At 44.4% G+C, this 27,527-nt stretch overlaps 1 protein-coding gene across 1 annotated transcript in view; it reads right to left on the bottom strand.

The window, feature by feature from the left end:
• The window catches only part of LOC118094582 (uncharacterized), an 86,894-nt gene that overhangs the window by 17,746 nt on the left and 41,621 nt on the right, over positions 1–27,527 (bottom strand). Inside the window, exons 17-28 of the mRNA XM_060282078.1 lie at positions 25,291–25,434; positions 22,515–22,586; positions 21,102–21,248; positions 15,233–15,304; positions 13,787–13,930; positions 13,082–13,153; positions 11,252–11,395; positions 11,011–11,082; positions 9,879–10,022; positions 8,009–8,080; positions 5,937–6,140; positions 777–920 (exon numbers count right to left, since the gene is read on the bottom strand). Coding sequence (XP_060138061.1) covers positions 777–920; positions 5,937–6,140; positions 8,009–8,080; positions 9,879–10,022; positions 11,011–11,082; positions 11,252–11,395; positions 13,082–13,153; positions 13,787–13,930; positions 15,233–15,304; positions 21,102–21,248; positions 22,515–22,586; positions 25,291–25,434 — 1,431 coding nt within the window. The remainder of the gene's footprint in view (positions 1–776; positions 921–5,936; positions 6,141–8,008; positions 8,081–9,878; positions 10,023–11,010; positions 11,083–11,251; positions 11,396–13,081; positions 13,154–13,786; positions 13,931–15,232; positions 15,305–21,101; positions 21,249–22,514; positions 22,587–25,290; positions 25,435–27,527) is intronic.

Genomic DNA, 27,527 nt, shown 5'->3' with positions numbered 1-27,527 from the left:
TTCGAACCGCCGATCTTCTGATCAGCAAGCCTAAGAGCAGGGGTCAGCAAACTTTTTCAGCAGGGAGCTGGTCCACTGTCCCTCAGACCTTGTGGGGGGGGGGGGGGCGGACTATATTTTGAAAAATAATAATGAATGAATTCCTATGCCCCACAAATAACCCAGAGATGCATTTTAAATAAAAGGACACATTCTACTCATGTAAAAACACCAGGCAGGCCCCACAAATAACACAGAGATGCATTTTAAATAAAAGAACACATTCTACTCATGTAAAAACATGCTGATTCCCGGACCATTCGCGGGCCGGATTTAGAAGGCGATTGGGCCGCATCCGGCCCCCGGGCCTTAGCTTTGGACCCCTGCCTAAGAGGCTCAGTGGTTTAGACCACAGCGCCACCTGCATCCCTTTCAAATGTATGACTGTGAAACAGCATCAAAGCCATAATGTGATCATTATTCATCGACAAGTTGGAACTGGCCTGTGACTAAATAAGTATAGAGGTATTCAATGACTGAATCAATCCCTTCACCCATTCATCCCTAAACAATGTGCAGCTTTTCCTCATGTTATGTGGATAAATTCCACATTTGGATGTGGATAAATTCCACATTTGGATGTGGATAAATTCCACATTTGGATGTGGATAAATTCCACATTTGGATGTGGATAAATTCCACATTTATCTTAGTGAGGTTTCCAGGCAATGGCCTGTGTCGACTGTCTAGGAACAGAGAGGGGCTTAGAGGACAGACAACAGGTAAATCTTTCTTACCGTCAGTTTTGACTGATTTGACTATATCGTTGAAAGTTTTATTGGGCAAGTACATTCCCAGGCCACCCAGACTTCCTTCCAACTGCTGAACTGTCATCTTCTTGTTTCTGATGCTTTCAACATGCTTTATGGCATCCCGCAGTGCTGGAGGAGGACATGAATGGGAAGGGGGGGAGGAAGGAAGGAAGGAAGGAAGGAAGGAAGGAAGGAAGGAAGGAAGGGCTGCCATGAGTCCCTTTTATCATATGTGGTGGACGTGTAAGGTAATAAAAGTAATTCTGGGAAATGATATATAATGAACTGAAAAAATGTTTAAAATAACTTTTAACAAACAAACAAACAAACAAACAAAACCCAGAGGTTTTTTTATTAGGAATTGTAGGTGCTGAAATTCCAAGGGAGCAGATAAGACTTTTCATGTACGTGATGACAGCTGCGCGGATGTTGCTAGTCCAGAGATGGAAAGAAGATAAAGTCCCTACCAGAGAAGAATGGCAGATTAAGTTGATGAACTATGCCGAAATGACAAAACTGACCGGAAGGCTCAGGAACCAGGAAGACCAAAACTTTAATAAGGATTGGGGGAAATGTTCAAGCTGTCTTGAAGACCACTGCAAGCAGCTGAAAATGTTGGAAGGACTGAAATAGCACTTGTAATGTAAAGAGAACTATAGATGCAATGGAGTTATAAAAATTTGGATTATTTATTTTAAAAAGATGCAGTAGAAAAGGTTTAAAAACAGAAACCCATGGAGGAGAAGGTGGGAAATCCAGAGATCTTGAAACTTTGGAGGTGTTGTGATACGATTGTAAACTTAAATATGTAAAACCAATTTTTTAAAAAATAATAATAAAGAAAATCTGTCAGCATTTTTGTGTGCACTGATTACATTATACACAGTTTTGTATGGAATTTTGCCCAACACTCACACACTTTGTGAGCAATTTCCCCTATTGCAATGCATTTTTGTACACTGGTATGAAAAGTTAGACTGCCCTGAGCTAACATAACATATTATTCGGGGAAGTGCACACTAGTTCACATTAAAAATACTAATCTAACTGAATTTATCCACCATATCCAATTAGAATGCAAAAGGTCATGCCATGCCTAGATGTGGAACAGAGATTTCCCAGATGCTAGGGCTATTGCTGACAGGAGTTCATCACTCAGGTGATGAACAAACTGTCTATTTCAGTCCGCAAACCGTCTTATTTTTTCCAGTCTTAAATTCAGTTCTTCACAGACCTTCAGCATTAGCCCTCATGGAAAATTGTTGGAATTTCAGTGTGAATGTCCCCTAATAAATTTTTGTATGCTGTACACATTTTGCGAAAGCTGTTTCCCTTAATATACTTCTGTAAGGCTTCCTTCCAGGAAGACAAATATCGGATAACACAAGGAATATAATAGATACAATAGAATTCCTGGAAGTGAATAATGAAAGAAAGGCAGGTCTGCTACTGCTAGACGCTGAGAAGGCGTTTGACAACGTCTCATGGGAATATATAAAACAACAATTAAAAATAATGAAAGTGGGAGAAAAATTTAGAGCAGGTATAGAAGCCATATATAGTCAGCAAACGGCAATGCTTTTAATAAACGGAAATGTCACAGATCAAATCAACATCTGCAAAGGAACAAGGCAAGGATGCCCTCTGTCCCCGTTGTTGTTTATCCTTGCACTAGAACCCCTTCTACAAGAGATCAGGATCAATGATAAAATAAAAGGAATAAGGGTAGGAGAAAAGGTTTACAAGGTAAGAGCGTTTGCTGATGACGTAATACTAACAACCCAGGATCCTCAGGAAAGCATCCTGGAGGCCATAAAAACTATAAAAAACTTTGGGAAAATAATGGGAATGAGAATAAACTGCCAAAAAACCAAAATAATAGTTAAAAATTTGAGACAAAAAGCAAAGGAAGAATTAGAGAAGGAAACTGGATTGGAAATAAGAAAAAAATGGAAATATTTAGGAATTTGGATCTCAAATAATAATCTAAATTTGTTTGAGGGCAATTACCAAAAAGTATGGAAAGAAATTAAAAGAAATATGGAGGCCTGGAACAAGCTACATCTATCCCTCTGGGGGCGCGTATCAGCTGTTAAAATGAATATCCTGCCTAAATTAATGTTCCTGTTTCAGACGATCCCAATCCTAGGAGGGTCTAAGTGCTTCAAGGAGTGGAGGAGGGAAATTGCCAGGTTTGTCTGGTGCGGAAAAACCCCCAGAATAAAACACCTATCATTAATAGATAAAAAATCAAGAGGCGGATTCGCACTACCCGATCTCGAAATGTACCATGCAGCGGTGGGATTGGTGTGGCTAGGAGAATGGATAAAATTAGAAAGAACAGACATATTAGATCTAGAAGGCCACGATAGGAGATTCGGTTGGCACACGTATCTGATTTACGGGAAAATAAAGGTGCACAAAGGGTTCCTTAATCACGTGATAAGGAAATCTCTCTTCAGGCTGTAGATTAGATATAAAGGGATAATGGAGCCCAAAATACCACTCTGGACTTCTCCCACAGAAGCCATTGTGGTTGAAAGGAGGAATATGTGTAATAACTGGCCCACATACAGAACGGTACTGGAGATAGTAGAAGGGAAACCAGTACTGAGAAAGTACGAAGAAATCAAAAATCAATTTACGAGCTGGCTACAATATTTTGAACTGAATCAGAAATTAATTGTAGATAGAAAGACAGGGCTAGCGTCAGAAACGTCAAGGTTTGAAAAGATAATAATAAAAGCAAGGAAGAAGAAAATTTCTCTAATGTATGATTATCTTTTAGAATAGGAGACGATGGAAGAACAAACTAAAACCCCAATGATCAAGTGGGCCCAAGATCTGGGATATAACATCAATATAGAACAATGGGAGAGATTGTGGGAGAAAGATCTAAAATTTACAGCATGTTTTAACCTAAGAGAGAATTGTATGAAAATGATATACCGTTGGCATTTAACACCATGTAAGCTGGCTAAAATGTATGGGGGTATAAGTCCGAGGTGCTGGAGGTGCAAGAAAGAAGATGGCACATACTACCACATGTGGTGGTCCTGCAAAAATATAAAAGAATATTGGAACAAGATATATGAAGAACTAAAGAATATACTTCTGTATGCTATATTCTCATTATTGAAAGTGTTTTTATGCACATTCCCCCTATTATATCCCCCTTTTTGTACATAGGTTCAGTTGAAGAATGGCATCGAAAAATTGAGAGAAGTGCACATTTTGGATCATGGTGTTTCGGGTTGTATATTGGCTGAAGAAGTTTCGGAGTTTCTCATTAAATGGGAAAAAAAAACCTCTGAATTTTCTCCTCTGTCTCTAGGCTCAGATCATTGTGTGGAAGAGGAGCAGAGGCTGAGAAACAGAGCCGTTATAAAGCCACTGTTGCTGAATGGGAAGCAAAGGGATGAGGAGAAAGGAGCAGTAAACTGACAGAGCCAAGGCTCTCCTCTCCTCGCTCCCCACTTGTTTGTCACCTGCCCTCCCGATGGCAGAGCATCACAGCCTCCCAACCTCCATTGAGCTTATGCCCAATGCCCAAGTTCACTTTCCCAACTTTCCAAATGCTTACCTACGAATTCAAAAAAGTGTGGGGAATTGAACCAAACCTTCAGGAAATCGATCCCATCCAGTCTCCCTGAACCTTCAACGGATTGAGAGAAAAGGGGAAACAAACGGACAAATAAACAAGTGATCACATAGGAAAGGTGCCATTGGGCTGGCATTTGCCACGAAAGGGGATACAGCCCCTTCAAATCAACCACACATCAGCTCACGGCTTAAAAAAAACCCAAAAAACTGTAAATTGCCCCACCGTTAAAATAAAATAAAAAATTGTGTGGATTTCCAACAGCCCTTGGCGGGGGAGTGAGAGAAGCTGTACATAAAACATCTAAATACATTACTAAAGGTGCACAATGAACATCCCTGTGTTCACGCTGAAAGTGAGGAAAGCTTTTGCATGCATTCAAAATACCAAGAAGCCACCTGCTACCCTTCTGAAAGGTGAAAGGAAATATGCCGACGGCCAGGCAACAATGGTGGCTGCAGAAGTTCCTAGCCCCCAGAAGATGACCTTTTCCTACCAAGGACTGGAGTGACGTCCAAGCATTTGCAGCTGGAAATTGAAGCTGTGTGTGCTGTTCCCACTGAAGATGCCGGGAATCCCAGTGGCGAAGTGATGCTCTATGGGGCGATGAGGATACTGGGCCCTGAAGAAAACGGATGCGCCCCACCCAAAGGGTGCTAGCAAAATGCCCATGATTATGGCAGGCTGAATGGTGAGAGAGCCTCTAGAACAGGCATAGGCAACCTTGGCTCTCCAGATGTTTTGGAACTACAACCCCCATGATCCCTAGCTAACAGGGACAGTGGTCAGGGATGATGGGAATTGTAGTCCAAAACATCTGGAGGGCCGAAGTTTGGGGATGCCTGCTCTAGAAGGACCTTTAGATGGTGCAATGCAGGTGTTGTCCCTCCTACAACAGTCTACTTATTAAACTTGTATCTGCACTCACATTAGGTCTCCTTTCCACACCTGCTTAGCTGCAGCAATTCTGGAGCACCAGAGACTCCTAAGTCTCTGGGCCCTCTGCCAATAGTGATTGTAGGTTTTGTCAACCTAACATAATGGTAACGGATCACTGATAGTTAAGTCCAGTCGTGAACGACTCTGGGGTTGCGCTGCTCATCTCGTTTTACTGGCTGAGGGAGTCGACGTTTGTCCGCAGACAGTTTTTCCAGGTCATGTGGCCACCATGACTAAGCCGCTTCTGGCGAAATCAGAGCAGCACACGGAAACGCCGTTTACCTTCCCACCGGAGCGGTACCTATTTATCTACTTGCACTTTGACGTACTTTTGAACTGCTAGGTTGGCAGGGGCTAGGACTGAGCAACAGGAGCTCACCCCGTAACGGGGATTCCAACCGCCGACCTTCCGATCGGCAAGCCCTAGGCTCTGTGGTTTAGACCACAGCGCCACCCGCGTCCACTCCTATTTGCACGCCCTTGCCCCCTTCACAGAGACGTACCCTGAGCTCAGTTTCTTAACTCTGAAGGGAGAAGATTAAATGGAGATAGAACCCTGGGATATTAGCCGGAGAAATAAGGAAATACAACCACATTGATTGTACTGTTATGAATGATGTCATGGAGGCCTTTGGGCAAACATAGAAAATTTATTAAAATCTCACCATCAATGGGAATAGATGTCAGAGCTAGCTGAAGTTCCTCGGCTGGTAGTCGGATACCCAGGATTTCGAGGGCAACTGAAAGCCCTTCCTTCTTAATCTTCTCTTTGCAGAGCTGGCTGATTGTGTCAAAAGCCTTCTGTAAAGCTGGCAGAGCAAAGCATAGAGAGCGTTCGTTTTTACACTCGTTCCCATTTCACCAGCGGCAGTCCGGAAACAACCGTAAGGTGATTTGCAACAGGCTGGTTTTAGGCAGTGAGAACCGGGAGGGAACACATCCTTGAAAGGCGAACAGCAGGCATTCACCCCCGTTTGAGCAAACAAGAGGGGATGGTAAATGATGGAACTCACTAGGGGCGATAAAGTAATCGTGTGATGTAGGGAAGACTGATCTCACAGGGGCAGAGGTGGTGGAAAAGCTGAGAGGGGAGAAGCTCACCTGAAAAGACTAGCGGTTGCAACCTTATGGCAAAGCATGCCTGTATCACCCTGGAGGATGCCCATATGGGGATACGGAGGGATGGAAGGATGGAAGAGCCAGTCTCAACACCCCACCCCCACCCTTCCCATGCATCAGACCACATGTCACAATTTCTCAGAAGCATGTATTTCTACTTCTGCACACTGATTATTGCAATAAAGGTACATGAATCTACGGTAAGATAACAATAGGGGCAAGGTATGACATCCCTTCTGTTGTAAATGTTGGAATCCTGGAAGACAAGACCCAATTTGGGAGCAAACACTCTTTGGTGAGAGAACCTCTGCTGAGATTTAACACCACAAAACATGTAGCAAAGAAAACAGTTGGAATGTAGACTGTAAAACCTTTAAAGTGTACCCTTCTGGCTAGTCTCAAAATGTCTCCTTTTAAAAGCTCATTCCAAGCTATTCCCTGGCATAGAGATAGACCACATGTTTGGGAAGTCACAAAATGGTTTTACTTACAAAACTCTTCAAAGGTCAGATTCATGTGCTTTTCCATACAGCAGTCAGAAAAGATGCACAGGCAGTTAAAACATTGCCTAGTTGCAAAAGGTAAAAGTTTCTAAACTACTGGCAGAGAAAAACGCTAGTTTCAGGCTCCGTTGTGGTCTGAAACAAAAGAGGCTGCTCAAAGCCATGCGGCTGGAGCAACCAGCTCAGAGATCCACACATACTGAAGTCCACATGGAGATGAGAGATAACAAAGGCTTGGTGGTGACCCATTTCCTCTCAAGGTGGGAAGTAATGACATAGGCTAAGCCTGGCAATAGAGCTTCCTCTAGGGTTTAACTGCTTTGGGCACTAATTAGGTTAAAATGTGCTAGAGTTATATGATGCTGGAACGCTACAGTAACACACCTACTCCCTGTTTTCTGTGTAAATGGTGTCAATCAGGTGCGAGGAACCTTTGGCCCTCCAGATGTTGCTGAGCTACAATTCCCATCAGCCCCAGCAAGCATGACCAGGGAAGATGGGAGATGTAGTCCAGCGACTTCTGGAGGGCCAAAGGCAGGCATCCCCAAACTGCGGCCCTCCAGATGTTTTGGCCTACAACTCCCATGATCCCTAGCTAGCAGGACCAGTGGTCAGGGAAGATGGGAATTGTAGTCCAAAACATCTGGAGGGCCGAAGTTTGGGGATGCCTGGCCAAAGGCTTCCTACTACTGGTGTAGAAACATGAACAAATAAATGTGACTGCCCCCATCATGTCTAGTTTGGCTCTTACTGAGGTTGCAAGTCTGCACCTGGGCTGTACCACTTTGGATGGTAGGGTGGTGGTGTGCTTCACATGACTGAATGCTACTCCATTCAAGAAAATAATCACCCACAAAGAGATCAATCATGAAAGTGAGATGCTTATGCTACAACTCTTCTCCCTGGCATTTAGCTTTAGGGGGAGTTTAATTCTATTATTATTATTATTATTATTATTATTATTAACCCCTTCCCTCATCTGCACATTCACTCAACATTTTCAGATGCACTGACGTATTCTTGGGCAATCAAGATATTGTTTTCTGTGGTCTTACCGTCAAATTCTGAGATAGACTGCGTACCAGTTATACTCCTAATAATCTCATCAAAAGCTAAAGTCCCGTCTCCTGTAAGGAACAGAATAGCAGAGAAGTTAAGGGGGATAACTTATGTGTGGGGAATCTTGTTCTTATTTATTCATTTATTTCATAAAATTTATATACCGCTTGATTTCTTTAAAAACAAACAAAACCAAATGCCGCAAAAGCAGTTCAGAAAAATAAAACAGCAATACAATAAAAGCATCAGTTAAGAACAATTAAAAACAGCTATTTTAAACATTATAATAATAATTAAAATCAACAGTTAGCTAAAAGCAGATTAAAACACATGTAAATATGCTACATATCTGGGTAGGCTTGTCCCCCCCCCCAAAAAAAAGGCTTTTAGGAGGCATTGAAAAGAGTACAGTGGTATTCAAAGGCAGGCGTTCCAAAGCAGACTAAAATATTGATTTATTATAAATGTGGAATGAGTATTATGTGGCACCTGTAGCAGCCAGAGTTCTGCAGATCGAAGAGGCTGAGTGGGCCTTTGTGGGGTAAGGCGATCTCGCATTTGTTCTTGCAAATGTTTCTGCAATCAGTCTTGGCACCAAAAAATGATCAACTGATTATTACAGTATTATTTATTTATTTATTTATACCCCGCCCATCACTGCCTCTCTGGGCGGCTTCCAACAAACATTAAAATACATCAAATATCACAGATTAAAAACTTCTCTAAACAGGGCTGCCTTTAGGTATTTTCTAAATGTCAGGAAGTTGTTTATCTCTCTGACCTCTGATGGGAGGGTGTTCCACAGGGCGGGTGCCACTACTGAGAAGGCCCTCTGCCTGGTTCCCTGTAGCTTTGCTTCTTGCAGTGAGGGAACCACCAGAAGGCCCTCGGCGCTGGACCTCAGTGTCCGGGCAGAACGATGTAGGTGGAGACGCTCCTTCAGGTATACTGGACCGAGGCCGTTTAGGGCTTTAAAGGTCAGCACCAACACTTTGAATTGTGCTTGGAAACGTACTGGGAGCCAATGTAGGTCTTTCAAGACCGGTGTTATGTGGTCTCGGCGGCCTACTCTTCAGCCAAAAAGGCTCCTTGAGCATAAGTATGGTAGACATTCAGACATTCGGTTTTTGCATGCATGCTGCAGTTGTACAGCCCAAGTTAACTGTCTCAGTGTGATCCCAGACTTAGGGGTGGGACTTTGTAGGAACTCAATACTCTAAGTGTGTTTAATGTCGAATGTGTACGAGAGATTGGGGGTGGGGAGAGAAAGATAATGTGACAAACTCAGGGCCGGATTTAGGTTTGATGTGGCCCTAAGCTACTGAAGGTAATGGGGCCCTTTATATGTCCAGCTGTCCTTTGTCAACAGCAAATTGTCGCTGTTTTTTGTGTTGAATATATGCTATATGGTAATTTCTGGACCTAATAGGTATCTAAAGCCATTGCACATGTTGCCATGCAACCAGTCCATGCAGAATGTAGGCACCCTATATATAGAAATGAGCAAACCAGTGATATTTTAGGGAGCAGGCTAGCAGGCGGGGCCCATGACTTACATCAGAGGAGCCTACGCAACACAAAACACTGTTGCCGTATGTAGGTTTTATTTTATTTGTTTTTTATCTTATATTTTGGAAATGTACATCCAGTTTTTCTTCCTTTAATTTTTTTTTGGGGGGGGCCCAAGAGAGTGGGGCCCTGAGCTATAGCTTGTGTAGCTTATATGTAAATCCGGCCCTGGACATACTGATGGCAATGTGGTTCGTTGAAGCAGCGAGGAAAAAGGAAGGAAAATGACAGTCCTTGCCCACAGGTTTACAATGCAAAAAGACACGACATGGCCCCAAGCAAGTGTCCTGATCTCACCTGTGACTGGAACTGAGTGGACCAGCTGCTGGAGTTCCTCCGGTGTCAATTTGATGCCCACATCGGCCAAGGTTTTGGGCAGGTCATCCACCTGGACTTGGTCACCTCTGATATTACTCATGGCACTCATAGTATCCTTCAGGACTGCCAAGGGCAGGAGGGACGAAGATGCAGTTGGTCATTTTTCATTCATTTGGAAGCAAGCCTAAAACGACGGCTAACAACGGCCGTAGTTTCCACCCTGCAGGTGGAAAAGTAGCCTGGCCATTTATTGGCAGGAAAGGGTTAAGCACACCTCACCCTTCCCCCATACACTTGACTAACTCTCAACCTCCTATGGCTGATTTGTATTTTATAAAGTCAACTATCGGGGCAAGGAATCACAGAACTGAGCATCAGCTGTGAGCTTGAGATTGCTAGGGATGTTCGGGTTTGCTAAATTAGTAGTGTGAGATACCATCAGATTGCTTCTTCACACAATCAACTCTAGGACAAGCAATTAACACTGGGCAGAAAGCCAAGGTCTACTTCTGCCTTAGTAACTGCGTTCTCATTGGTTGGTATCAGCACTGAGACCTGTTATCAGAGAAAGCTAGCACAGTACGATTGTGTGGTGAGTGTGGTCAGTGTAGGAGGAGAGGTGCTGTATCGGTTGTGTGTGTGTGAGAGAGAGACAGAGAGAAAAGGTTTTATTTTACTTTGCTTTTGAGTTCTAAAGCTGTACATAGAAACTCTGGATTTCTTTATTTTAATAAATCCTGTATATAGTCTACTCTGCGTCCAGACGTATAGTCATTTAAGTTACCGCCAGAAGCTTCCGGAAAAACCTGCGCAAACTCTGCTGTGTTCAGGCTGAAGTTACACCTGACACTTAAAAACACTAAGAAGGGAATGACGACAAAAACACGTTTTCTGGGAAAGCCTTCCCCCCAACCTCCTGCTCCCCAAATGTTTTGGACTACAACTCCCATCAGCTCCAGCCAAGGGGCAGGGATGATAGGAGTTGTATTCTGGAAGGTACCAGCTTCGACAAGGCTGCCCTGGAACCTGATTAATGGTTCTAGGTACCACAACAAGGAAAGATCTCTCAGTTGGCACAGAGCCATAAAATAAATGGCTGGTTTGTCCTTACCAGTTGCTTCCAAGAGTATTGGTAGGAGCTTATAAACCCTCATGAATTCTCTGAAATTCACCCTGCCGTGACCTAAAAGGCAAAATCAGAAAAAATAGAGCAAAATCACCCCTGCCTGTACCAACCTAATCAGGATTTAGCCTCTGCACAACTGTCTTTTTCTTCAAGCAAAAAGTCTGCAAGAGACTGTTCAAAACAGAGTAGCACCTTCCCACCCAGACCCTACACTCAGAAGTCTTACTGTCGACTTGGGCCGTCTTCATCACTTCCTGCAGTAATTCATTGGCCTCTCGAAGATCCAGGGTCTTCAGAGTGGACTCAAAAGCGTGGAGGTTAATATGGTCGCCCTTGAGCTTGTTCAGAGCCATACAGGTGAGTTGAAGTTCTATAAAAACACACACACACACACTCCAAAGTCAACACGACATGACAGAACAGCCCAGCACAATGAGGCCACAAAGGATAGATTGGCCTTGATCAATATTTATAACCAAAAAAGAAAGGGTCACTACAACGGCTATTAGCCATGATAATTTTTAAAAAGTGGAACATCTGGTTTTAAGAGGCACTCTACCTCTGAATACCAGGTGCCAGAGACAAAAATCATGGGATGGCTGCTCCGCTGCGCTCTACTTATGAGCTTTCCAGGGACTACAACTCCCATCAGCCCTAGCAAACATGGCCAACGGCTAGGGACGATGAGAGTTATAGTTCACCAACATCTGGAGGGCCAAAGATTCCCAATAGCTGATCTAGATGGGCACCGATGGAGATACATAGCCCTACACTATATGAGCCTTTGGTCTGATCCAATGAATACGGCAACTCGTGTTTTTACAGTCAACAAGCAAAGCCTTCGCCAATCCTTGCCTGTTCCACGGCTATTCCCGTTCTTCCCTCTATTGTCCCTTACACATTCTCCACTACCTATTTTGTCAGCACAGGAACCCAAGTTATATGGAGTCAGACCACGTAGCTCAGTTTTGTCTCCACGGACCAGCAGTCAAACCTGGGTCGCTCGGGACGCAAAGAAGATGCTCTACCCCGAGCTACCGTATGTCCTTTCTTGCAGGCTGCCCCTTCCTCCTTTCAGGGTTCAATCTCTGACATTCGAAAGAAGGGCTGCGAGTTCCAGACACCACAAAATCTTTCGATTTTTTCCTCTTTTCTTTTCAGAAAACCAATCACAGAAAGTCATAGCCAACTTGGGTTTGTTTTTTTTCTGTGAGAAGATAAATGAGTGTTGTTGTTTTCCCTGCTGTTTATGGAGCTGGGTTGGGGGAATCCAGTTGGGAAGGCTTTGGAATAGGTAGGTTAGCTTTGGGAGTATTCTCATTTTAATCATGGCGAAGTTAGTTTTACACCAGGCATCCCCAAACTTCGGCCCTCCAGGTGTTTTGCACTACAATTCCCATCATCCCTGGCCACTGGTCCTGTTAGCTAGGGATCATGGGAGTTGTAGGCCCAAACATCTGGAGGGCCGCAGTTTGGGGATGCCTGTTTTACACCATCTCTTTAGGTCTTTGTTGATTTTCAGCCAGAGGGGGGGTGGGTGGGAGTAGTTTTGAAGATATAGTTTGTTAAGGTTTCTAGTTATTTTATTTGTACCCCATGATATCTAATGTTGGTGTGGCAGTGTTTTATTTTTGTGATGTTAGCAAATTCTTTCTGGGTAGGGCTTGGCGCGTTGAGGCACCTAGCCTCAGATTTTGCGCAAGATGTCTATGGCAGAAGTGTCTCACACTACAGGTAAATGAACTGTGAAAAAGACTCCATGAATTGAAAGCGGAGAAGACATGTATGGTACTCCCCCCCCATTCATTCATTTGTTTGTTTCGTAACACAAGAAAATGTTTAATAAAAAAACTTGAAAAATGAAAGAAAGCCATAGCCAAAGTCCTGTAACTAAGGACATTCTTACTGAAATAGGTACATATATTTCTCTGAGCGTTTTAAGTGTTAAACTTTTAATTTTTAAAAAAATAAAGAGAAAACCAACCACAATCTTAGCACCTTGCACCTGTGAGTCTTCAAAGGCAGATTTGCTATTTTCAGACTTGTCTTTGCTTACCTGGATGAGTAATAAAAGTGGCAGTATAGGTAGTTCCTTTGAAGAAGTCCTTCAGATTCACTGTATTTTTGCCTGAAAGTGGGGGGGGGGTGAAATTTACAAAATATTCCTTGTCCACTCTCCTGGAGGCAATTCCTATTTGCCATAAACAACCAGGCGAGTGGCTATTTGCATGTCTTTCTTAATGGCACTAGTGTACTCTCCATAACACAAGACAAAAAGATGGTTGCTCTAGGACAGTAGTGGCCACCTCCCAAGAGACTGCGATCTACTCACAGAGTTAAAAACTAGCAGTGATCTACCAGTGATCTACCCCCTTTTGGGGGGTTCAGGTCAAGATTGTTGAGGGTTTTTTAGAAAGGAAAGCACTGTTTTTTTGGGGTTCATGTCGAAGTTGTTGAGTTTCTTTTAGGGAGGAGGAAAGCCACATTTTTGGGGGGTGCAGGGCAAAAATGTTGAGCTTTTTTTACGGGAGCCAAAGTTGTTCTGCTTCTTTGGGGGGGGGGGTAGCCAGTGATCTACCAGTGATCTACCACAGACGTCCAGTGATCTACCAGTAGATCACGATCTACCTGTTGGACGTGCCTGCTCTAGGAGCAATGGGATGGCCCCTTTTGCGATTTAATTGAATTACAGTACTGTATAGGGCCTTTCCAAGCCAGACTCACCTCACAAACACCCCCACTGGCCACAAAAGGTACTTACCATCAATATTGCAAAGGGCCAACGCATCAGAGGCATCTTTTGTGGACAAGAAGATGTTGAAGCTGTTCAGGACCATCTGCAACCCTTCCATGCCTATCTTCCCATTTTCCATCTTCTCAAGGGATTCAAAACCATCCGTCAAGGCTGCAGGGTTCAAGAGGAAGGGAAGGGAAGAGATTGGCCAGGCAGCAATCCAGAGGGCAAGCTAAGCTAGGTGACAAAGCTATATCTACAGGGCATAGATCAGACATCCTCAAACTGTGGCCCTCCAGATGTTTTGGACTACAACCCCCATGATCCTTAGCCAACAGGACCAGTGGTCAGGGATGATGGGAATTGTAGTCAAAAACATCTGGAGGGCCGAAGTTTGGGGATGCCTGGCATCAATCTACACCACAATGCTAGCTGATGATAGCTTGAAGTGGCTTTAGGTCCAATAGCCATCTCCTTCCCAACAGCCCTGGGTCCTGAACACAGCAAGGAACTCTTGTCTGGTGAATATATTTGATGCCAAATAATTCCCCAGCACTCTTTTCCACACACAACACCCATAAGCCTCTGGGTGGGAGCCATGACAGTTAGTGTAACCCAGCCTACGGTCCTCCAACTTCATTGATGGTCAGGGATGATGTGAACAGACCTGAAGGACAAATCCCTTCCTGGCCCCAAATACTGCAACCGATTGTAATCCGCCCCCATCGCTCAGCCCGGACGCTTGAGGTCCAGCTCGGAGGGCCTTCTAGCGGTTCCCTCGGTGCGAGAAGTGATGTTACAGGGAACCAGGCAGAAGGCCTTCTGGGTAGTGGTGCCCCTCCCATCCAATGTCAAGGAAATAAACAACTATGACTTTTAGAAGCTTCTGACTTTTAGAAGCTGCTTGAAGGCAGCAATGTTTAGGGAAGTTTTTAATGTTTGATGTTTTATTGTGTTTTTAATATTCTGTTGGGAGCCACCCAGAGTGGCTGGGGAATCCCAGCCAGATGGGCAGGTATAAAGAATAAAATTTTGATCATCATCATCACCACCACCACCCATAGCAAGGTCAGAAAACAAACACCACCCAGTGATGGGCAGGAGCCAGTCTAACTATAAAGAGGGTAGGTGGAAGATCCAGCAAGTCCAAAGTGCCAGGTATGAGGCTGGCACTCTTTACTCTGGGAACAGACCTGAGTGAAGTCCTTGAGGGAACCAGTTAGGCTCCCCCCCCCCAGTGCCCACCCGTTGGTCCGGCCGCTATTGGCCAACTCAAATGTTCCCTGGCCAGCTGGAGAGGGTACTACGCTTCCCCTTGTCTTGGAACCCAGCAAGAGACTCTGCGGGAGCAGTGCGATGCCGCTGTGCTGCAATGTCGCCCACCATTGGTGGCAAGCGGTATTGCGGGCCCAGGCTCCATGACCCGCCACTGTGCCACGTGCATTAAACGACCACTTGTGACAACGTTCTTACCTGCCGCTGTTCTGATTTGATCATTCCTCGTCAAAACCCTCAAGAAATTAATGAAATGTGGCTGCCCAGCTTCTGCAAGTTACAATGGTGGGAAGAAGGGGATCGGTTGAAAACGTTGCCAGAATAATAATAATAATAATAATAATAATCCATAATTGCCCTAAAAAAAGAGGCAAAACAGATGGAGGCTCTGCAATACAGTGGTACCTCAGTTTACAAACACAATTGGTTCCGGAAGTCCGTACTTAACCTGAAGTGTACTTAACCTGAAGCAAACTTTCCCATTGAAAGTAATGGAAAGTAGATTAATCCGTTCCAGACGGTCCGTGGAGTACTTAAACTGAAGCGTACTTAAACTGAAGTGAACTTTCCCATTGAAAGTAATGGAAAGTGGATTAATCTGTTCCAGGCGGGTCTGCGGAGTACTCAACCTGAAGCATACTTAACCTGAGGTATGAGTGTAATTGGTTCCGGAAGTTCGTACTTAACCTGAAGCAAACTTTCCCATTGAAAGTAATGGAAAGTGGATTAATCCGTTCCAGACGGTCCGTGGAGTACTTAAACTGAAGCGTACTTAACCTGAAGCAAACTTTCCCACTGAAAGTAATGGAAAGTGGATTAATCCGTTCCAGACAGTTCCGCGGAATACTTAAACTGAAAATACTCAAACCGAGGCGTACTTAAACCGAGGTATGACTGTACTTGAAAGAGATGCACACAATACAGTTATACCTTGGTTCTCGAACGGCATAGTTGACAAACAAATCGGCTCCGGAATGCCGCAAACCTGGAAGTGTTTCGGTTTTCGAACGTTTTTCGGAAGCCGAATGTCCGACGCAGCTTCCGCTTGAGTGCAAGAAGCTCCTGCAGCCAATTGGAAGCCGCACCTTGGTTTTCAAACAGTTTGGAGGGTCGAACGGACTACAAGAATGGATTAAGTTCAAGTACCAAGATTCCACTGTATTACAACTGTTATCATTCATTAAATTTACATACAGGCAGTTTACAGTATACAAATATGAAATATATAACGTAACAAAAAAACAAACACCAAACCCCCACAGATACATTTAAAAGGCCATAGATTGTTTTAATGCCTGCAACACTTTTATATTTAGTGTAATTAATAAGTTAACCGATTCCTGAAAGAATATTACCTCCTAATTAATCCTTTGTCTTACCAACTTTGTTTTGTAAACAAAACCTTTCTCATTTGTTCAACTTCTGCCTAAAACTCCAAATCACTAAGTTTTCCTTTCCAAAAGATCCCAAAGACAACCTGTGGCCATTTGGAAATTTAATTAATTGGTGTACCACACGGTGGGTTTGCTACAGGTCTAATTGGGGGCACTTAGCAGTGGGATCCCCCTTCATGGATCACTGCCTTGTCGTGGCGAAGGGGCTTAAATAACTTGGAGAAGTTATGTTTTGACCAAACGTGATCCACCTGGTGAAGGAATTGGCAAACCACTCCAGTATCCCTGCCAAGAAAACTCTATGGACAAAGACAACAGGCATATAAAAGTTATGACGCTGGAAGATGAGCCCCTCAGGTCGGAAGGCGTCCAACATGCTACTGAGGAAGAGCGGAGGACAAGTACAAGTAGATTCAGAGCTGATGAAGCGGCTGGGCCAAAGCCGAAAGGTCGCTCAGTTGCGGATATGCCTGGAAGCGAAAGGAAAGTCCGATGCTGCAAAGAAAAATATTGCATAGGAACCTGGAATGTAAGAACCATGAACCCTGGTAAGCTGGATGTGGTGAAAAATGAGATGGCAAGAATAAATATTGACATCCTGGGCATCAGTGAACTAAAATGGAAGGGAATGGGTGAATTCAGTTCGGGTGACTATCATATATACTACTGTGGGCAAGAATTCCGTAGAAGAAATGGAGTGGCCCTCATAGTCAACAAAAGAGTGGCAAAAGCTGTAATGGGATGCAATCTCAAAAATGACAGAATGATCTCGATACGAATCCAAGGCAGACCTTTTAACATCACAGTAATCCAAGTTTATGCACCAACTACCGGTGCTGAAGAAAGTGAAATTGACCAGTTCTATGAAGACTTACAACACCTTCTAGAAATGACACCAAAGAAGGATGTTCTTCTCATTACAGGGGATTGGAATGCTAAAGTAGGGAATCAAGAGATAAAAGGAACAACTGGCAAGTTTGGCCTTGGAGTTCAAAATGAAGCAGGGCAAAGGCTAATAGAGTTCTGTCAAGAGAACAAGCTGGTCATCACAAACACTCTTTTCCAACAACACAAGAGACGACTCTACACATGGATATCACCAAATGGGCAGCATCGAAATCAGATTGATTATATTCTCTGCAGCCAAAGATGGAGAAGCTCTATACAGTCAGCAAAAACAAGACCTGGAGCTGACTGTAACTCAGATCATCAGCTTCTTATAGCAAAATACCAGCTTAAACTGAAGAAAGTAGGAAAAACCACTGGGCCAGTAAGATACAATCTAAATCAAATCCCTTATGAATACACAGTGGAAGTGAGGAACAGGTTTAAGGATTTAGATTTGGTGGACAGAATGCCTGAAGAACTATGGATGGAGGCTCGTAACATTATACAGGAGGCAGCAACGAAAACCATCCCAAGGAAAAGGAAATGCAAGAAAGCAAAATGGCTGTCCAATGAGGCCTTACAAATAGCGGAGGAGAGGAGGCAAGCAAAATGCAAGGGAGATAGGGAAAGATACAGGAAACTGAATGCAGATTTCCAAAAAATAGCAAGGAGAGACAAGAGGGTCTTCTTAAATGAGCACTGCAAAGAAATAGAGGAAAACAATAGAATAGGGAAAACCAGAGATCTGTTCAAGAAAATTGGAGATATGAAAGGAACATTTCGTACAAAGATTACCATAATAAAGGACAAAAGTGGTAAGGACCTAACAGAAGCAGAAGACATCAAGAAGAGGTGGCAAGAATACACAGAGGAATTATACCAGAAAGATATGGAGGTCTCATACACCTCAGGTAGTGTGGTTGCTGACCTTGAGCCAGACATCTTGGAGAGTGAAGTCAAATGGGCCTTAGAAAGCATTGCTAATAACAAGGCCAGTGGAAGTGATGATATTCCAGCTGAACTATTTAAAATTTTAAAAGATGATGCTGTTAAGGTGCTACACCCAATATGCCAGCAAGTTTGGAAAACTCAGCAATGGCCAGAGGATTGGAGAAGATCAGTCTACATCCCAATTCCAAAGAAGGGCAGTGCCAAAGAATGCTCCAACTACCGCACAATTGCGCTCATTTCACACGCTAGCAAGGTTATGCTTAAAATTCTACAAGGCAGGCTTAGGCAGTATGTGGACCAAGAACTCCCAGAAGTGTAAGCTGGATTTTGAAGGGGCAGAGGAACCAGAGACCAAATAGCAAACATACGCTGGATTATGGAGAAAGCTAGAGAGTTCCAGAAAAATGTCTACTTCTGCTTCATTGACTATGCAAAAGCCTTTGACTGTGTCGACCACAGCAAACTATGGCAAGTTCTTAAAGAAATGGGAGTGCCTGATCACCTCATCTGTCTCCTGAGAAATCTCTATGTGGGACAAGAAGCTACAGTTAGAACTGGATATGGAACAACTGATTGGTTCAAAATTGGGAAAGGAGTACGACAAGGTTGTATATTGTCTCCCTGCTTATTTAACTTATATGCAGAATTCATCATGCGAAAGGCCGGACTAGATGAATCCCAAGCCGGAATTAAGATTGCCGGAAGAAATATCAACAACCTCAGATATGCAGATGACACAACCTTGATGGCAGAAAGTGAGGAGGAATTAAAGAACCTTTTAATGAGGGTGAAAGAGGAGAGCGCAAAATATGGTCTGAAGCTCAACATCAAAAAAACCAAGATCATGGCCACTGGTCCCATCACCTCCTGGCAAATAGAAGGGGAAGAAATGGAGGCAGTGAGAGATTTTACTTTCTTGGGCTCCTTGATCACTGCAGATGGTGACAGCAGTCCCGAAATTAAAAGACGCCTGCTTCTTGGGAGAAAAGCAATGACAAACCTAGACAGCATCTTAAAAAGCAGAGACATCACCTTGCCTACAAAGGTCCGTATAGTTAAAGCTATGGTTTTCCCAGTAGTGATGTATGGAAGTGAGAGCTGGACCATCAAGAAGGCTGATCGCCGAAGAATTGATGCTTTTGAATTATGGTGCTGGAGGAGACTCTTGACAGTCCCATGGACTGCAAGAAGATAAAACCTATCCATTCTTAAGGAAATCAGCCCTGAGTGCTCACTGGAAGGACAGATCGTGAAGCTGAGGCTCCAATACTTTGGCCACCTCATGAGAAGAGAAGAATCCTTGGAAAAGACCTTCATGTTGGGAAAGATGGAGGGCACTAGGAGAAGGGGACGACAGAGGGCGAGATGGTTGGACAGTGTTCTCGAAGCTACAAACATGAGTTTGACCAAACTGCGGGAGGCAGTGGAAGACAGGAGTGCCTGGCGTGCTATGGTCCATGGGGTCACGAAGAGTCGGACACGACTAAACGACTAAACAACAAAGCAGTGGGATCTGCTACAGAGACGGTCACCTTGAAGAAGAGGGAAACATTCCCTTAGAAGGGCCCTGCACATGTGTAGAAACCTTCGGCTTTTGCACGGATGAAATGAAACCTACCGTGCAGAGGTCAATAATCACACCTGTTCCTCCACCGACTTTTATTATTATTTATGATGATTATTTATTGAATTTCTATACTGCCCTATACCTGGGAGTTTCAGGGTGGTTCACAGAATAAAATCAAGATATAAAAACACAAAATACATAATAAAAATAAAAGCAACAACCCAACAGCCCTCCTGCCACCCCCCCCAAAAAAAACATTTTAAAAGGGCATAGGATATAAATCAGATCAACCAAAGGCCTGGTTTAAAAGGAACATTCTTGCCTGGTGCCTCAAGGTATATAACAAAGGCGAACCTCCCTGGGGAGAGCATTCCACAGATGGGGAGCCACTGCAGAGAAGGCCCCATTCTTGTGTTGCCACCCTCCGGACCTCTTGAGGAGGCGGCTCTCAAAGGAGGGCCTCGGAAGATGATCTTAGGGTCCGGGTAGCTTCATATGGAAAGAGGCGGTCCTTGAGGTATTGAGGCCCTGAGCCGTTTAAGGCTTTATAAGTCAAAACCAACACTTTGAATTGGGCCTGGAAACTAATTGGTAGCCAGTGCAATTGGATTAGGTAAAGGTAAAGGTAAAGGGCCCCCTGACCATCAGGTCCAGTCGTGTCCGACTCTGGGGTTGCGGCGCTCATCTCGCTCTATAGGCCAAGGGAGCCAGCGTTTGTCCGAAGACAGCTTCCGGGTCATGTGGCCAGCATGACAAAGCTGCTTCTGGCGAACCAGAGCAGCGCACGGAAACGCCATTTACCTTCCCGCCGGAGCGGTCCCTATTTATCTACTTGCACTTTGATGTGCTTTCGAACTGCTAGGTGGGCAGGAGCTGGGACCAAGCAACGGGAGCTCACCCCATTGCAGGGATTCGAACCGCCGACCTTCTGATCAGCAAGCCCTAGACTCTGTGGTTTAACCCACAGCGCCACCCTGGGTCAATTGGACTAGGATCGGTTTAATAAGCTCAAACTGTCTTGCTCTGGTGAGCAACCTGTCCGCTGAATTCTGCACTAGCTGAAGTTTCCGTACCGTCTTCAGAGGCAGCCCTACGTATAACCCACTTTTGTCTCTAGACAAAACCTGCCAGAAGGCTGCCCACAAGGCAAGGTGGCCCCTTGGCTGAGAAAGATTCTTGACCCCCGGAACAGATAGTTGCTGGGAGGCGATCTTCTCACAAAGCTTATCTACAACGGCTAGCCACTTCATTTCGATTGACCACTTACCCGTCATACGTACCGACTTCAGTACCTGAGCAATCAACTTGTTCGTCATGCGCAGGCTAAAGCGGCTGGTGGTGCCCTTTGCAGCCGGCGACTGCCCCACACTGTGCTCTTTTATTAACTTGAGAGCAGAGATGTTCTCCTTGACGCCTGCCGAAGAGAACATCATCATTTAAAAGTCATGTTAAGAGGGAAGGTTCTCGCTCGGAGACACCCTTTGTGGCCCACTTGCCGAGGAAAAACCCACCCTGTGTCAGGGTGGGCTGCGGAGTCAAGTCAGTAATAACTTACAAGGAGACAGCCAAGTTAACTCTTAGCTCAAAGGAACAAAAACAGCTCAGGCCTAGTGAGCACAGCAACTCTTCCCAGCAGGGCCGTCTTTAGCATATGGGGTGCAAAGAACTGCCCAGCACCCCCAATTTTTTGGGGGGGGGGGGCAGGCCAAAGTTGTTGAGTTTTTTTTAGGGAGCAGCTCAGAGTTGTTGTTGAGCATTTTTGTTTGTTTTTTCCAAATAACATCTATTGATTTTCAAACACTACAAATCACAAAAAATCACAAAAAACAAAACAGAACGAGAATAAAAACATAAAAAAGAAAAACATATCAATTCTAACATTTCAATTAACATTGTAGACTTCCTCGATTCCCCTCACACTGGGTCCATTTTTAACTACAAATTAAGCAATTTTCATTTATTATTGCTGAGCATTTTTTTGGGGGGGGGGGCAAGCAACTCTCTCCCATGCCACTGCGGGTGGAGGGAGGAGAGCAATCCCCGCAGATGCTTGGGAGGGAAGCTGCGCACCCTCCTGCCATACCGGTATCATTTAGACAACCTTAAAATATCAATGACTTCCCTTCTTCTCTTTGCATAGCACAAATCCCTGCATATTTTATATAAACCAAACTGTTCAGAATTCCATTATTACTTCCATCAAAACTTATTTATACTGTTGAATTTAACTTAATGCTGCCAATGTTTTCAGATGTACACAATGCCCCCCCCCTGTAATCAATGAACATTTCCCAATCTTCCTTAAACAAATGTTCTTCTTGTCCTCTTATTCTAGAAGTTGGATCCACAAGCTGCGCATATTCCACCAGTTTAAGTTGCCATTTTGCTTTGGTTGGGACCTCGCTCGTTTTCCAGTTTAGGGTTAACAAAACACGGGTCTCCGTAGTCATACATAAATAATCTTTTTTGACACTTGGGAATTTTCATCAGAATTATCCCCAACCAAATGGACTCTGGGCTTTTTTGGGGGAAAGGTGCTTTAAAACATTCCCCCCCCCCAATTCATTAAACATTATTTCCCAATACTCTTTTACCCTTTTACAGGTCCACCACATATGAAAGAACGAACGTTTTAAGATGTGCCTTCTCTACACACATTTGTGTATGCCCAAGATCTTACCTGAAAAATTTGCAAAGCGCCTGGTTGACTTCATTGCTGCAGTCAGTTCCTTGACATCCACAGTCCCATCAGCTACAGAAGAAGCAGAGCAGTTAAGGAATCGTTAAGAGCAGCCATCCCCAAACTCTTCCCTCCAGATGTTTTGGGACTACAATTCCCATCATCCCTGACCACTGGTCCTGTTAGCTAGGGATGATGGGAATTGTAGTCCCAAAACATCTGGAGGGCCGAGTTTGGGGGTGCCTGGTTAAGAGAGACTAAACAGTGTCATACAATCCACCTCCATCTTCTGAGAGGACAGCCTATATCACAAGCAATCCCAGCAGATGCCCGACCAACCTCCTTTTTTTGAGGACGGAATTTCCCCGTCAAACATGGTTTCCCAAACGCATGGTCATAAAGATGTGCATCATGAGAACTAGTCTAGTGTTCTGGCTAAGTTCAAATGCACAGCTCTCCATCTCAGCCACGAACTTGCTAGGTGTCTCTCTACGGCCTCTTTATCTGTAATATGGAGAGAATCACGCTGCCCTAGGCACAAGGTGATAATGTTTCTGGAATATTATGACTAGTCTAAAAGCACTGTAACACATAAAGTACCCACCCACTAAAGATTGTGTCCCTGCATCTCACTCCTCTCGCCTCATTTCGCAATCAGCCTCCACTGGGGTTGGATCTATACCAGGGGTAGGCAATCTAAGGCCCGTGGGCCGGATGCGGCCCAATCGCCTTCTCAATCTGGCCTGCGGACGGTCCAGGAATCAGCATGGTTTTACATGAGTAGAATGTGTCCTTTTATTTAAAATGCATCTCTGGGTTATTTGTGGGGCCTGCCTGGTGTTTTTACATAAGTAGAATGTGTGCTTTTATTTAAAATGCATCTCTGGGTTATTTGTGGGGCATAGGAATTCGTTCACCCGCCCCCCCCCCCAAAAAAATATAGTCCGGCCCACCACATGGTCTGAGGGACAGTGGACCGACCCACGGCTGAAAAAGGTTGCTGACCCCTGATCTATACAGATTTTTTTAAAAAAAAACACACTACAGAAAAACACGTTATAAAAGCTCTTAATGGAAAATCCCGTTGGTGACGGATCACTGCTGTATAGCGCCACCTGGTGTCACATGTTTATAATACATAACAATATAATTGACAGGTGTAGCTGAGTCCTGGGGTGGTTAATTTTGTCACAACAGCCTTGGGTGCGATGGGCGTACCATGCGTGATACGGAAATGTGGCGTAATTACTTGCCCTCTGAGAGGCTACCTACTGCATCTCTGTAGGTGTCAAAGTTCTGCGTTAGCCTCCTTCCAGCGATCACTCACTCTAAAGCCTAGAAGGGCGTCTAATATTTATTTTCCGTTCTCTGTAATTGTACCAGAACATCTCAACTGGGTGCAAGCATGATCAGGTCACAAGTGGCTTGGTGCGACGGGGGCCAATACCTTACTGGCCTTCCACCCATCTCAGAGTCAGAGGCAGCCAGACGTAGAGAGGAGGGCCAGGGCCGTCTTAAGCGTATCTGGCGCCCTGGCACAAAGATCCCTCTGGCGCCCCCCGCCCCGTTTCCCGGCGCGGCTGTCTGGCGGGCACAGCACGGTTGCCGCGGGCACAGCAGCGCGGCACCGCCCTGGCGCATTGCGCCACCCAGCCTTGCCTTAGAGCCAGCACTGAGGAGGGGGAAATCGCAGCGGGAAGATGGGCTAAGGGAGGGAGGAAGCAGCAGACACAGCCCAGTCTCAGGCCAGAGCCTGGTCCGGTTCTCATCCCTAACAATTCCTCTTACTGAGCAGAGGACACCTGTTGGCGAGCCAGGAACTTTGTAGGGAAGGTGCATGAGTTGAGGAAAGCACAAGGGGTCTCATTACAAAGATTAACGCAGCCTTTCTCAAGGTTAGGTCCTCAGGTGTTGCTAATCTACAATTCCCACCATCCCTGACTGCTGATCCTGCTAACTAGGGATGATGGGAGTTGTAGTCCAACAACACCGGAGGACCTAACCTTGAGAATGGCCGGATTCACATAAAGATACTAAAGATGGCCTGGAGTCCTTATGCTATTATATCTTCAGGAAAGCTCCAGGGATGAGCAGGCAGAAAGAAGGACCCAGGTCTTCTGTTCTTTGACGAAAGGGGAAAGAGGCTTGGGCTATGAAGGTTTATCGGATTACCGTGGCTGGGGGGCCATCTGCCAGGGATTCCTTCGCTGTGATTCCTGCATTGCAGGGGGTTAGTCTAGATGGCTCTTCGGGTCCCCTTCCAGCTCTACAGTTCTATGATTCTATGATTCCTCCAAAGAGGACCAACTTACCCGACGGCCTTTATGTCATGCAGCTCCGCCAATCAGAAGCAGACCCATCAATCGAAGTTAAAACTTGCAGCCCTGCATTCTGCCCCACCCTTAAGCCACATATAAAAAATGTCACATGTGAAGTAGCTTTCAAAGTACAGTCGTACCTTGGATCCCAAACACCTTGGTACTCGGATGTTTAGGCTCCCGAACGCTGCAAATCCGGAAGTGAGTGTTCCGGTTTGCAAATGTTCTTTGGAACCCGAACGTCCGACGGGGCTTCAGCGGCTTCCGATTGGCTGCAGGAGGTCAAACGGACTTTGGAAGTCAAACGGACTTTCGGAACGGATTCTGTTTGACTTCCTAGGTGCGACTGTACTGAAAGAGGAAGGAACTGTTCTCGCGCCTGCTCTCCCAGATTCGGGTCCTGTGAACTCAGGACATACTTGGCAAAATGAGTAACACGTGCAGGAATGAATGCTCACCGGAAACTAACACAGAATCTATGGCTTGCTTTAGTTCTGGTTTAGTTAAATGGACCCCGATAGCTCTGAAGCAGGCCTCCACATCCGACACCTTCACTTTCTCATCCTTGAACTGGCGAAAAGTCTTGATGGCGTTGTTCAGAACTACAAGGAGGAAGAACAAAAGATGGCAAAACAGTCGGTACCGATAATAAGAGGCATGATTTCAGAGTTCTTTAAGGGGGACCAGAGACCCTTTCTAGTCTGTTTTAAAAGGTATTTTCCATATACCTTTGAAGGCCACAGCAGGGTTTTGAAGGGGGGGGGGGAATAGCCGAACATATTAAGAAACTTGTTCAAGAGGATGAAACTGGATATGGTGGGATTATAAAATGCAACTCTTTGATACTGTGATTATAAACATTGATGATGGGTGAGCAGGAAGTCATTAGTATTGTAGAATTGGATATAACTGTTGAGTGACAAAATGCAACTTTTAAGCTTGAAATAAAATAAAATATGCCCCAACGAGATTGGTGACTGGGAGCGGCCACTGGGACCATATAACACCAGTCCTAAAGGATCTACATTGGCTCCCAGTATTTTTCCAAGCACAGTTCAATACGTTGGTGCTGAGCTTTAAAGCCCTAAACAGCCTCAGCCCAGTATACCTGAAGGAGCATCTAAACCCCCATCATTCAGCCCGGCCACTGAGGTCCAGCTCCGAGGGCGTTCTGGCAGTCCCCTCATTGCGAGAAGTGAAGTTACAGAGAACAAGGCACAGGGCCTTCTCAGTAGTGGCACCTGCCCGGTGGAACGCCCTCCCATCAGATGTCAAGGAGATTAAAGAACTACACAACTTTCCGAAGACATCTGAATGCAGCCCTGTGTCTGGAAGTTTTTAATGTTTTACGTTTTACAGTGGTACCTTGGTTTTCGAACGTAATCCATTCCGGAAGATCATTCAACTTCCGAAACATTTGAAAACCGAAGCATTTACTTCTGGAAGCATTTACTTACTGAAAACTCAATATGGAAGCCGTGTGGCATGTTTGACTTTTATTATTATTATTATTATTATTAAACAAAACTTTATTTATTTTCCACAAAATTACAGAAATAAAAACACAAAAATAAAACTGAGTCTATAAGTAAAATAAACACTTGTAATAGCTTCAATACACTCAAATCCCCAATACAGTGGTGCCTCGCTAGACGAATTTAATTCGTTCCACGGGTCTTTTCTTATAACGAAAAATTCATCTAGCGAATCCCATAGGAATGCATTGCTTTTTTTTTTTAAAAAAAAATGCCCATAGGAACACATTAATTGAATTTCAATGCATTCCTATGGGAAACCGCAATTCGCTAGACGAATTTATCGTAAAACGAATTCGTCTAGCGAGGCAACCTCCAGTAGAAAAAAACATTTCGTTAAGCGGAAATTTCGTTAAGCAGGGCATTCGTTAAGCGAGGCACCACTGTATATGCTTTTTCTTTTCTAACCCTCCCGCTTATCCCCTCCCCTCCCCTCCCCTTCTCAACCACTACTATGTTACAATTACGAGTTACCATATTTATCTGCATACCTCCCTTCTAGACCTGTTTCTCTTTTTCTCATTTGTTTATTTACTTGAGCCTTTAAACCAGGCATCCCCAAACTGCGGCCCTCCAGATGTTTTGGCCTACAACTCCCATGATCCCTAGCTAACAGGACCAGTGGTCAGGGATGATGGGAATTGTAGTCCAAAACATCTGGAGGGCCGAAGTTTGGGGAAGCCTGCTTTATACGTCTGCCAAGAGATCGGCTTTTTCTACATGTTGCTTAATATAATCCACAAATAGTTTCCCTTTCTCCCCCTTCCCTTTCTCCCCTATTCCTTTAATTTCATCATACTTTATCGCCAAATTATAATATGTAATCATTTTTAGTAGCCAATCTTCTTTATTTGGTATTTTTGGGGTTTTCCAATTTTTCGCTACAAGGAGTCTGTCTGCTACTGCTGCATAGCTTACTATGTCTTTGGCTTGGATGTCACTTTTCATCATTCCTAATAGGAATATTTCCAGATTTTTTTTAAAGGAATATTTTAAAATCTTCTTTAGTTCTTTATAAATCATATCCCAAAAGCCTTTGATGTCTTTGCACTGACACCACATATGGATGTACGTACCAATTTCCTTTTGGCACCTCCAACATTGATTATTTGTTCCTTTATAAATTTTGGGCAATTTTGCTAGCGTCAAATGCCATCTAT

The sequence above is a fragment of the Zootoca vivipara genome, chromosome 13 (genome assembly GCF_963506605.1).
Source record: "Zootoca vivipara chromosome 13, rZooViv1.1, whole genome shotgun sequence".
Taxonomy (NCBI): Eukaryota; Metazoa; Chordata; class Lepidosauria; order Squamata; family Lacertidae; genus Zootoca; species Zootoca vivipara.
This window is presented reverse-complemented; position numbering and strand designations above follow the sequence as displayed.